The 13,766-nt window shown below is 33.2% G+C and overlaps 1 protein-coding gene across 1 annotated transcript in view; it reads right to left on the bottom strand.

The window, feature by feature from the left end:
• Positions 1-309: 309 nt before the first annotated feature.
• Positions 310-13,766, bottom strand: part of Kif20b (kinesin family member 20B) — a 61,819-nt gene continuing 48,362 nt past the window's right edge. The window contains exons 27-32 of the mRNA XM_026415228.2: positions 11,930-12,040; positions 9,898-10,095; positions 7,731-7,832; positions 7,212-7,350; positions 1,743-1,885; positions 310-440 (exon numbers count right to left, since the gene is read on the bottom strand). Of these exons, the coding sequence (XP_026271013.2) occupies positions 363-440; positions 1,743-1,885; positions 7,212-7,350; positions 7,731-7,832; positions 9,898-10,095; positions 11,930-12,040 (771 nt within the window). The 3' untranslated portion in view covers positions 310-362. The remainder of the gene's footprint in view (positions 441-1,742; positions 1,886-7,211; positions 7,351-7,730; positions 7,833-9,897; positions 10,096-11,929; positions 12,041-13,766) is intronic.

Here is a 13,766-nt window from a genome sequence, read left to right as displayed (position 1 = left end):
TCAGAAAAATGAGAAATTATATCCCATCTGATTCAAATGTATGATATGTCAAGATCATTGTACCGTCATGTGTAATTAATTAAGACAAATAAAAAATAAAAATAAAATAAAAAAAAAACATGAATAATAGCTGCTTTCCTAAGATCTAATGCCTGAGATAACAGGGAATATATAGATTAAAAAGAAGCTTTAAAAAGTACACAGGTAAACTGATTATTTATTGAATTAAAAATCACACTATATATAAAACAAATCTCTATGTAGAGATTTAATGCATCATAATATATAAAATATTTTTAGAAAGCCAGGATGCAAATTACAATGATTATGAATATAAAATTAAAACACTCTCCAAAAGTGATTTATTTGGCTGTTCTTGTTCGAAGTCGTCGTTTGAGAATCTGGTGATCACTTTCCTTCACTTTCTGGTCCATCAAAATCTGAAATTAACAATTTGAGCTTTTTAAAACTTATAGGCAAAAATAAGAATATATGTGCTTATGTGCTTAATTATTGACATAATAACAACATGAGTCTTTTTGTCCTCTTAGTCTATAGATATTCATTCCATCTTCTATAAAAACACATGCAGACTATTTTGTAAAAGATTCATTCAGTGCTAGCTAATTCCAGGATTAAAATAACCTACGATCTGTATTGAATTCAAAGATAACGTCTTACTATCTCAGTTTTATCAGTACTATAATCATGTAAACAAATGATAGAATCTAATTGAACCTTTAGAATTTTAGATAAATAAGTGTGTTTTTAGATTAAAAACTCTAGTTGGAAAAAAAATTTTTTCTACTTTGTTTTGTGCCTCTGGAAATAATTATCATATTTAGAGATAAAAGCCTCAAATCAATTTTATAAAATGACCTTTCACAGCAACATATAACTTAAAAAGTAGAAAGCACATAATACTGCAACTAAGGAAAGAAATAATATTAAGCCAAGGAAGGAAATTATGTACTAATAAGACAGATGGGAAAAAGTGACTAAGAGAATAGTGCTTTCAACAGCGTGTCCTAATTAACCCTAATTCTTTACCACTTGCTTTTGAGTGTCAATCTCATATCTGATAGCTACTATTGCAAAAAAAAAAAAAAAAAAAAAAACTCTCTTAATTTTTCTTGGCCATTTCCTGTTGAAGTTTTTTCCTTTAATTATTTTTCAACCTTCACTTTCATCCACTAAGCAAATGACAGAAAATTAGAACCTTCCATGTAGAGCACAGACTGTTCTGAATGAGGAGAATGAGTCACAAAGTCAGGGTGACAACTCCCATCTCTTCTTAATAAAGTCTAGAAGGCTTAAAAAAGAAGGTGGGAGGAAATGGCTAAATGTCAATTCTATATTTTTACCAAGCACACTTGGACCCAGATGTGTGCAATTCTGGTGATAAACATAACAAAGAAAAATAGATGTTAAAGGCCAATAAATTACTAAATGTGATAATTCTATTGATGAAAATATATTCCTTAGATGAGGTTTCAAATGCAAATGAATGGCACTTACATACAGTAATACAGCATTTATATTTAATTCCTATAAGGTTATAATAGGGATATCTGATCAAAAGTATATAATCTGATCAAAAGTAAAATGTTTTAAGTGATCTGGGATCTAAAGGATAGAAATTCAAATCAATCAAAAATTTGAATTGTAATGAATACTTCAAAATTAAAATGACCATGAACAGTTTTAGTTTTACATTGATGAAAACTGAAATACTAGCTTACCACTTGGCCAGATATATCAATAGGAGATGAAATTTCATTTGTGTATAATTTCCGTTTGGCTTTTTTTGGTTGAGACACATTTTCTTTAATTGCTTCTACATTTGAGATCTTTGAAGAGCTCATTGTTTCAATTATCTTCTTTGCTATACAAATTAAAATGAAAACAATGCAAAATATGAATGATGAAAAGACATGAAGAGACAACTGATTAAGAAAAAAGTTAAATGCTTCAGAAACAAATAATGATCATCAGTAATGGGGAATGCAAATAAATAAATAAAATAATATATGAATAATGTTCAGGTGGAAAGCTCTGTAAATTATAATGTAATCAATAAAACTCATATTTTTCCATCAATGATTTGGAAAAGATTTATGCCATGTTAAACTAGAAAGCAGAATCGTATGTAGCATTAAGGCCAGAAAACTTCTAGAATTCATAAATTTGGCAAAGTGGCCAGATATAAAATTAACACCCATAAAACAATTGCATTCCTCTATGCCAGTGATGAATCAACCAAAAGAGAAATTAGGCAAACTATCCCATTCACAATAACCTCAAAGAAAATAAAATATTTGAGAGTCAATCTAACAAAAGAGATGAAAGGTCTCTACAATGAAAACTGCAGAACACTAAAGAAAGAAATTGAAGACCTTAGAAGATGGAAAGATCTCCCATGTTCTTGAATAGAAAGAATTAACATATCAAAATGGCCATACTATCAAAAGTGCTATGCAGATTTAATGCAATTCTTACTAAGTTTCCAATGACATACTTCATAAAAATATGAAAAGTAGTCATGAAATTCGTTTGGAAAAATCAGAGGCCCAGAATAGTCAAAGCAATCAACAGCAAGAAAAGTGAAGCAGGAAACATCACAATACAAGACCTCAAATTTAACATCAAAGCTATAGGAATAAAAACAGTATGATATTGGCACCAAAACAGATAATGAAGACCAATGGAACAGAAGAAAAGACAAAGAGACAAACCCACACAAATACAGTTATCTCATACTAGACAAAGGTGACATAAACATACATTGGAAAAAAGAGCCTCTTCAACAAATGGTCCTAGAAAAAACTGGAAATACGTATGCAGTAATGAAATTAAACCCCTATTTCTGCACAAAACTCAACTCTAAGTTGATCAAGAACCTAGGCATTAGAATACAGACCCTGTGCCTACTAGAAGAAAATGTAGGCCCAAATCTCTACTATGTTGGCTTATGAACCAAATTCCTAAAGCATAAGCAGTAAAACCAAGAATCAACAAATGGGATGGTATCAAACTAAAAAACTTCTCCACAGCAAAGGAAATAATCAAGAACCTAAAGAAAGACCCTACAGGATGGGAAAAAATCTTTGCCACCTGCACTTCAGATATAGCATTAATCTCCAGGATATACAAAGAACTCAAAAAACTTAACACTAGTTAAACAAATAACCCATTAAATAAATGGGCAAAGAAACCGAACAGGCACTTCAAAGAAGAAATACAAATGGTCAACAAATATATGAAAAAATGTTTAACATCTCAAGCAATTACAGAAATGCAAATTAAAACTATACAGAGATTTCATCTCACTTTAGTCATAATGGCAATTATCAAGAATTCAAGTAACAATAAATGTTGGCAAGGATGTGGGAGAAAAGGTATACTTATACATTGTTAGTGGGACTGCAAATTAGTGCAACCATCCTGGAAAGCATATGGAGATTCCTCAGAAAACCTGGAATGAAACCACGATTTGACCCAGTTATCCCACTCCTTGGTATATACCCAAACCATTTAAAAATCAGTATATGATAGTGATGCAGCCACATCAGTGTTTATAGCAGCTTAATTCACAATAGCTAAGCTGTGGAACCAACCCTAGGTACCCTTCGATAAATGAATGGGTAAAGAAAATATGGTACATATATACAGTGAAATATTATTCAGCCATAAAGAAGAATAAAATTATGGCATTTATCAGTAAATGAATGGAAATGGAGACTATCATGCTGAGTGGACTAAGCCAGTCCCAAAAAACCAAAAGCCAATGTTCTCTCTGATATGTGGATGCTGACTCAAGATAGGCAAGATAGGAGGGAGGATAGAGGTTCACTAGATTGGACAGGGGAGAAAGGGGAGAATAAAGGGGAAATGGAATGGGAAAGAGAACAGAATAAATCAGATATAAATTTCCTATGTTCATATATGAATACAAGACTAGTGTAACATCATGTACAACCACAAGAATGGAAAATTATACTACATGTATGTATGTCAAAATACATTCTACTCTGATTTTTAACTAAAACATAAATAAATAAATAAATAAATAAATAAAGTGGTGGATTTAGTTCAATAGATATGCATAAGATGTACACAATGAACACTCAGTACAAATAATGTACAACTGTAAAACCTTAACTTAAATACACACACACACACACACCCCACATGGATAGAAACAAAACTGTTAATAGCTGATTTCTTCTAGGAAGTAAAAGAGGGATTTTTTAATTTCCCACTTTGTACACTGGCTGTGTTAATAGACAAATATACTGTTTTCATTAGAAAACATATTTCCATGAGGGAGAATTCCCAAAAATAAAATCCTTGTACATATATCAGATATATGTTTGTTTGTATGTATGTATGTGTGTGTGTGTGTGTGTGTGTGTATATATATATATATATATATATATATATATATATAAAATGTTTAAGAAAATACACTTAATTAAGAGTCTATTTATCAGGGGCCAAGCTGCACTTAAGAGAGTTGAGATAAGCCTGAAAGAAATGAGTTTCAGGTATCAGAGTAGCCATTAAGAAGCTAAAATGATCCGAGCCTTTAACCAGTTGTCACAATAATATAAGCAAGAGGTTAGATCTCAGAAAGCACCATCTCCTACCATCCACCGGTCAGGTCAGGTGGATCAGCACAGAAGCCAGGGTCACTGGACTGCCCAGAGAGCCCCAAACAAAAGGCGCTTGCAGTTTCATGTACCTTAGGGCTAGAAGCTTAGGGTAGGGAGATATAAGTGAAGAAGTACTGAGTCACAATGCAGAAAAGTTCTTCAAGTTGGCATCCCTTCTCCCTCCATAAGAAGTTGTTTGGCAGAGGCACCTTAAGAAGCCCCAGGGAAAAGGCTCTCTAAGGAGGCACTGAGGCTAGGAATGCAGGTGTATATAATAGCATGGCTAGCCAGGTCCTGAATCCTTGACAGTCACTCCCTTTTGAGACTATAAAGCATTGAATGTATACCAGTTCTGGAACAGGAAAGGAAGTTTTCTCTCAGGAGATCTACCAGGTCTTTGTGACTGCACCTGATTGGGCATGAAAACAAAATCACACATATGATTTTGGCCTGGAACCAAACTCCTATTATGTGCAAGCCACTATACCAAGTGCTGACATTATGAATTAAACATTTTGTCCTTGTGGAGCTTATACTCCACAAGGATAATAAGAAAATAAGATAATAAGGAAATAAGTGCTAAGACAGAAAAAAATAGGATTGAGTAATGAAGACTGAGTGAAGCCAGTGATGAGGAGGTTTAGTGAAAGGGATCTTCCTTCCTTCTAACAGCATCAGCTCTGAGTTAAAGGATGAGGAAGCAGTTATGGTGAGAGCAGTTATGGTGTGTGCCGGATAAAAGCAAACAAAAGAAGATGCAAAAGAATGCAATAATCACAAGGTAAGAGAAGTGGCTGGCATATTCTAGGAAGTCAGAAGTTGATATGATTGAAGCTGGCTAATCATCAACCATAGAATAACAGGAGATAAGTTGGAGAGAGGGTCATAAATCAGGTCATGCAGAAGAATTGGGAAATCAAAGGAGTAACATAAAATAGAGCAATGAAAAGATCACTCTGGCTATCATGTACTGAATGGATGGAAGATGAGCTAGTCATAAAAGCTAGAAGACCAGAGATTCTGACTAGTGGATTAGTAGAGGTTATCAGAGAAGCAGGATTTTTTTTCCCCTTTTTTTCTATATTTCCAAGTGAGCCACCAATCCAAAATAGAAATATCTTATATTGTTAGAAATAATTTTAAAAAATTCATGCCAGCTATATTAATAAGAAAACTGTGGAAGAATCAAGTCAATCAAGTACTCTCTTGAAAACATATTCCTTTTTAACATATGATAGTCAATATAACTTAAATAAAACACAATCTTCTAATAAAAAGTCCCTCCTCTCCAAATTTAAATGTTTAACAGTTTGCTATTTAACCTTCCAGATATTTCCTATGCTCAAATTATACATTTTGAAAAAAAATGTATTTCTTAAAGAGTTTAAAAGGTCCAAAATTCTAAACTATGCACTATATAGTAAATTTAAAAAGCACCTTAGAATATTTTCAATCTTTAAGAAAAGCAGTGATCTTCAATAGTTTAAGGTGATTTAAGGTTTCAAAATGGTATCACATTATATTTATTTTGATAATGGCATATCTGTACAAACTAGACTTTCAGAAGATGAATTTTTACTGTTTTTTTTGGCCTTAAATCTACTGGATGAGGCTATTAGGTTATTGGGTGTAGGAGCAAAACGAAAATACTTACTGAGACTAAGGGCAATAAACCAAGAAAATTTAGAAAACTCTAGAATAAAATTTTCACAGAAAGTATTTTCACACAACCTATTAGACTCAACTCAATTGTCCCCCTGCCTCTGGCTCCTTTTTCTCCCCTATTCTTCATTTCTGATCTCTAATTCATCCAAGTGATCACACAAAAACCCACACCCCTACCCACCACCAATGGTTCCTCCACATTCTACATGCCAGATACAGATTGCTTTCTGAAACTGCAAGAACATTCTCTATACATTTCTAGTCCTCTACCTGTGTAAAAACGGTTCTCTGTAGTTGATGTGCATATGTATATGTGTCCATATGTGTGCACGCAGCATATGATCTTAATATATACATAGGTATTAACATGTCCGCATTACACTATAAAGGAAAAAAGCATTATGTGTGTGATTTTTGTGAATTCAACAGATACTAAAAGAAATATTCCTGGCATAATACATTTGGACAGCGAATGCTTACATAGGTATAGGCCATACACACACACAAGATATACACAATAATAGTAATAGTAATTACCTCTGAGGGGTGTTATCCTGCTAACATTTCAATACCCATTTCCTCCCAAAAAAAATCTTCCCAAACCCCCTAATCAGAATAGTTTTCTCCCCTCCGATACCATCATGCCACTTTGCTTGGACCACTATTATATTAAGCAGCCTGCTCTATCTAGAACAACTAGTTAAATATAACCCTTTCTCTTCCAATACATAGTGAATATCTAGGTACATCATCCTTTTATGTTTCTTCCTACAGTGTCTATCTGTTTAAAGCATAATATTCACTGAATAAAACAGGTTTTGAGTCAGTATACCAATAAGATATCAGACAGCACTGAATCTAACAGGAAGGGTCATTTAATTTTTTACAAACCTTTTGATTGAAGATATGTTGGAGAATGTTGTAAAAAGTCTCCAAATTTCTGTAGTGTACCTTCTTTTTTCTTAGTGGCCAAGTTTAATGCATGACTCCGTAAAGAATATGTCTTTTTAGATGATGGACGTGTGGAAACCTAATAAACAGACATTTTTTCTTATTGTAGATAAAAAATGTTATAAGGAAACAGTTATAGCCACAGTTAAATTAGAGAAGTTATGAATTCTTGGATAAGGAACTTGGGATTAAGTGCACAGGAAGAGGGTGAAAGGGCCAAAGAACAGAAAAATGAATTTGTTAGCTAGAGAGTTAAGTCAGAAGTGAGGCACTGCAGGACTGCCTGCTGATGACCAAATGCTAACGGTCACATTCCAAGCTGAAGATAAATGAGTTACAATTGGACACACGGAATCTCTGGATAACTACTAATCAGAACTTGACTTCTTAATTTCCAGCTTCTATTTTCTAAATGCAAATGACAGAAATGGCTAATTTTATACAAATTAAAAGACAAACCTCTTGATCCTTTTTGACAGAAGAATTTCTATGCTCTGAAATAGGGAACTTAAAATTAGTTCTGGGTGTAGAATTCTTCTTATTCTCAGATTTCACCAAGTCCTAAAAATAATACATTTCAGCATTAGTTAATTTCTTGACAGTATATTCTTTGTCTAGCTCAAAAGAGAAAATCTATAAAATGCCATTTTATCACTTAAAACTGTGGTTCTTATCTGGGGTCAGTTTTGACCTCAGGGGACACTAGCTAAATATGAAGATAGTTTGAGTTGTCTTTGCAAGGGAGGAAGATAATGATAATGACAACTAGTGGGCAGAAGCCAAGGACACTGCTAAACACCCCTGCAATTTGAAGGCCAGCCCCACAACAAATATGTGTCCAGCCCAAAATGTCAACTGTGCTAAGGTTGACAAACTCTGACTGCAGATATGAATTTTTCATATACATCATAAATAATGAAGTTACCCAAGCTAAATGATACACCTAGAAGAGTTAACAAGTTTCATTTGAATCTCATTTTTAAAATAAAGTACAGTCAAGTTATATCTAGCTTTTCCCCATTCCCAAATCATACAAGCATCTATGTTTAAGACCTCTCACTGAAATCTGTCAACATCAAAAGCAAAACAAACTTCACACAGGTAAAATATGGAAATTGAGAATTATTAAAATTTTTCTTTCTTACTAAATAGGCATGGAATGTTACCCTTTGTTTCCCCTACACTACTTCACAAAGGACGAAATCCTTTTATAGGTATATTCACTGAATTTAACTGTTTTACATCCTAGAAGTACCAAAGAATATAAGCAGGAGAGTGGAAGGTAGAGAGAAGCAGAAGAAAAATCATGATTAAGCATCAAAATCCAAGTTACAAAGTAGGAGACTTAATAAGAGTCATAAGAAGCTGTCTTCATGAAAGGGGACAGACAAAAAGTAACCACAGGAAGCGAATAAACAAAGACTAAAAGGGTAGGCCACCACATCCAGAGTATTCAATAAAGAGCTTTGCAGTCTTTACTGGATTAGAATACTGCCGTGTACAAATTATTTTTCATAAGAATCCATACAGTCAATTTATTACAGCAGTGAAGATACAGCATCATCAGTTAAAACATTAAAGTTTCTACATGATGTATCTAAAACTATCTAAAAAATCTTTTCTGAAACACATGCAAAGGATATATACCAACAATAAAGTGAACAGACTTATATATTTTATCCTTCAAATACTACACTCAATTTTTTCTTTTCCCTTGGGGGGGGACGGGAAATGGACCCAAGAAAAATCAATTTAACACAGATAATGATGCTATACAAACACTAAAGGTATTATATGTGTAGCAGCAAAACTACACCGAATAATATAAACTTGGCAAATTTATTACCTAATAGAGGGCCTCAATAATATGGTTAATACTATCTGCTCTTTCACCAGCTTGAAAATATACTATTCTTTAATGGAGTTAAACAAAATCAGCGAAAAGTAATGTTGCTAGAGTTTTATAATTAGTTTAAATGTAACACAAATTACTTTAAAAGAAAATGTTTAACCATTATTATATATCTACCAAATGCTGAGCAAAAGCTAAGCATTCTAAATTCATTAATATATTATTTCAAAAAGGAGGAAATTGAGGATGAGAAAGTTTATGTGACTCACCAGATCTACATGAATTAAGAGGTAAAAATAAAAAAAAGTTTGACAGCCCTACCATTCAGAAGCTGTAGTAAGAAAAAGTAAATAGTTTTAACCTATTACTTTATTGACACCCAAATTTTAATACTAGTTGATGGGGAAAAATTTTCTCCTTAAAAACTTGCTAAGACCATGGAGACCTAACATTTTAGTTAAATGACAAAGACAAGTTGCTTCTCTAATTTCATTATCATTCCTTTCCTCTTCCTCTGGAGGGAAAGTGATTAGTTTCAAAGAGACAAGTATATGGAAACCAGTCTCCAATAAAATCCATCATCTTGTGACCTATTACAGTTTAAATGAAAACAAGGAGGAAGTTTGTATTTTTACTCTTAAAGGGTCTAAAATATGCCTTAATGATTTTGATCCCCTTACAAACAGAAAGGCAGTGTAGCAGAGCTTAACTATACAAACAATAAGAAGAAGAAGAAGATTTGCTATTAAATTTACCCATCAATTAAATACTTACCTCCTCCATTTCATTACTCTTCCTTTTCCGGGCCTTAGAAATCTTAACTGTCACTGGTGTAGTACAACCAGGGTGTTTTACTGCCATTTTGTTTGGCTGTAAAGGTGTAAATTGAATCTCTAACTCAGGTTTTGGAAATCGAGTACTCTGTTCGTTTTCTGTTGACACTTCACAAGAGTCAAGAACTACAGATCCATCCTACAATAAAATTAAAAAGGAAAAAATAATTTATTTCAGAATATGAATTGATAAGCCACAAAATTCTCTTAAATGTCTAATAAAGAAAATAAAAAGTATGCTGGGTCACAGAGAGGATAAGACTGAGTTATCATCAACACTACTAGATTTACACATGGAATGATAAAATTGGAAGAAAGTGGAGCTGGGGGTCTAGCTCGGTAGTAGAGTGTATGCTTAGCGTGCATGAGGCTCTGGGTTCAATTCCTAGAATCAATAAAAAATTGAGGGAAACTTAGAAATCAGCATTCTCCAAACTTGCATGATTATAAGAATTACCTGAAGACTTCATTTTAAAGAGTATAGGCCCTTACCACAAACCTACTTAGTCAAAAATCTCTGAGGAAAGTCCAGAATTTTTAACAAGCACCCTAATAATGGAAGACTTAAAGCTGGCTACAAATTCTTTGCTACTCTTCTCATTGAAAAAGGAAAGTTCTCATTCTCCTCTTGAATCGGTGCTGTCCTTAATGCTCTCTGTGGCAAATAAGATAGGGTAGAAATAATATACAGTTGTCTATGGTCAATGATAACAAGAATTCTAACCTCCATCCCATCCTCTTGGATCACTAACTTCCAGGACATTTTCCCTCCTCAAAATCCAAACTAGAATATAGCCACTGTGTTGTGAAAAGCTGAGGCTATAGGCAGAAGTCTCATATAAATTCAGCAGAACTCCCAAAATCAACTGCCAGCTATGCATGTTTGTGCTTTCAGCCTAACTGAGCATGTTGATTTCATGAAGGCAAAAAAAGTACACAAAAGAACATGACAATAGGGTTCCCCCAAAATTATGAAATATACAATAACTTCTGGAATCATTAATAGGAAATTGGAACCAGGAGGTTTAGATAACACATATAAATTTATGGACAAAAAAATGTTCTATTATATGTGATTGCCCATGTAATCAAGAATTAAACCTTATTTCTGGATCATTTGCACTAACTTTTTGATTTGTATTAATCCCTAAGAGCAATACAAATTATTTGAAACTCTACCAAGAACTGTCAAGGAAAGAATGATTCATGCTATTTTCCTAGATTAAAATAAAATGCCTTTCTCTTCTCATTTGCTTAGTAAGCCTCTACTCACCATTAAGGTCTCTAGCCCACTTCCACAATCCCCCAGGCAAATACACTGTATCTTCTGCAAAGTTACTTGCAGAGTTCACTTCACGTTTCTATTACAACACTTAGCCCATTGTGTATATAGCCTCAGTGCTTAGCAAACTTCCAAACACTGAACGCTCTGAATAAATTAGTTTAAAAATAAACTTAAAAAGTAGTTTTATCATCAAAAATGAAATGACAAAGAATTTTTATCTATTTCATATCCAATCTGAGAATCTTTATATTATTCAGTAATTCGCTTCTAGAAGCCTCAACCCAATACACATAAAGGAAAATTAATGTGAGTATTAAAGGCTGGTAACAAAGTTATTATGTGGACACAATTCCCCAAAAAACATACTATTTAACACAATGCTTACTAAAGGAACTTCTAATGAGAACAAATAATCACCCCTACTTTATCAGTTGTAGGATTTTCTATTTCTGATCATTAAGTTTGTGTGTATTAATAGATCTACTATTTTTAAGGAGATTAGCATCATCTGGGGATCTAAACTACCAAAAGATAAACCTCTAGTTTTCCTTCACACAGATCCATACACATACAGGTAATTATGAAGCAAGGTATCTGCAAGTATTGATTATATTTACTTGAAAGTGTTATAAAGTGACTAATGGTAGATAAAGAGAACAAAAAGAAAACCTTATTACTGAATACTCACCTCTACTGCATTCCTGGAAATTTCAAAACTTGTTGACTGAGGTTCATTTTCAACTCCATCGGTATCCACTGAAGTAATATGTCTGGGTTTGATATCTATGCTTTGTTTTTTCTAAAATAAGGAAATATTAAAGAAGTCATTATACTCTATGTGCGTATAATATGTCAAAATACCTTCTACTATCATGTATAACTAACGAGAATAAAAAAATTTTTAAAATGTCATTTTAACCTGAAAATACATAAAACAGCTCACATAAAGAATACAAAAACTGATGGACATGGTGGCACAAGCCTTTAATCCCAGCTTCTCAGAGCCTGAGGCTGAAGGATCCCAAATTCTAGGCCAGCCTGGGCAACTTAATGAAACCCTATTTCAAATACAAAAATAAAAAAGGTTGGGGATATAGTTCAGTGGTAGAGCATTCATCTAATATGTATGAGACCCTGGATTCAATTCCTAGCCAAAAAATAATAATCTCCCCCAAGAAATAAGAATATATATAAAATTAAGATTTGCATGGACCAAACAGTGAAAAAAAGTAAAGATTTCAATGACTACCTAACCTTCCTTCTACCTCTGTCACCCTCAGAGATTCAGAAAAGGCTCAGCAACTCTCTAGCCATTTCTGAGTCTAGTCTAAGGACAAATTTGTAAGATTACTTTCATCTTCCAAAATGTTTCATGTGCACTCTCTCATTTTACTTTCATGGCACCTTTCTAGTTAGGTATGGTAAGAATCATCATTCCTACTTTCCATGTGAAGAAACAAAGATCTAGACATATTAAATGACATAACCAAGATCTGTACTGAATTGTAATTTAAACATCTTAATTATTTTTGATAACACAATTTTGAAAACTAGAGTCTCTTTGGGAATGTGATCACTTCAGTAGACTTTAGGAATAGAACCTATCTTATGGAAAAATGAGATGGAGAGTGTTCAACAAGAAAAGATTTACTTATTATGGCTTTCAGGCTTTAAGGCCATAGTGACAACCTAACACCATGATAATTAAGGTTTTCAGGCCATAACAATACCTAAATCTTTTCTTAGAGGACACTTCTCATCCCATTTTCCCACAAAGGAGGTTCAATTCCTAAACCCTATTTAAGTGATCTATAAAAAAATATCAAATTTTTAAACTTGGTAAGTTCCAATGTATATGTTATCATCACATCCATCAAAGCTTAAAAAAAAATCAAACACATCTTTTATGTCATTTATCCACTACTACCAAATAATAAAGATTCTCTTTAATTCATAATTGGGGAAAGCAACCAGCATGTATTGGCTTCCACTGTAGCAAGAACTGTGATAAAATTTTATAATGCTCTCAATTAATTTAATAACTCTATTAGGGAGACATTGTTATAAACTGTTTTAGATAAGATTTAGACTGTTAAATAGTTTTCCCCAAAGGTACCAAAACAATAGTGACAGTAATGATACCTAGTAGTTTTTGACTTTCAAGTCTGTGTTATTTATATAACGTGATACTACTACTTTTTAAAGGGACAGTATTTCTCTCAGAATTATTAAGTCTTTTGATGTCTCTCTCTTCTCGCTCTCACATTTTTCCCTTATTGCTTAAGGATTCTGAGCAGAAGATATTTAAGTGCAGAAAGACTAACTTCAGATGAACCCTGATTCCATTTACTGGGATGTAGCACTACAAAACAATTATCAGAGTTCCTACTACAGTGGAAGCCAGTGCATGCTAGTTGCATTCCCCATTATGAAAGGCAATCCTCTTCATTTCAGGATTCCTACCCCCAACATATTATTACAAGTAACTACTTGAAAAACTCATAATGTGCTACCATCATTGTGCT

The sequence above is a fragment of the Urocitellus parryii genome, chromosome 5 (assembly GCF_045843805.1).
Source record: "Urocitellus parryii isolate mUroPar1 chromosome 5, mUroPar1.hap1, whole genome shotgun sequence".
In the NCBI taxonomy this organism is placed as follows: Eukaryota; Metazoa; Chordata; class Mammalia; order Rodentia; family Sciuridae; genus Urocitellus; species Urocitellus parryii.
Note: the sequence above shows the minus strand (reverse complement) of the source record. Positions and strands in the feature narration are given on the sequence as shown.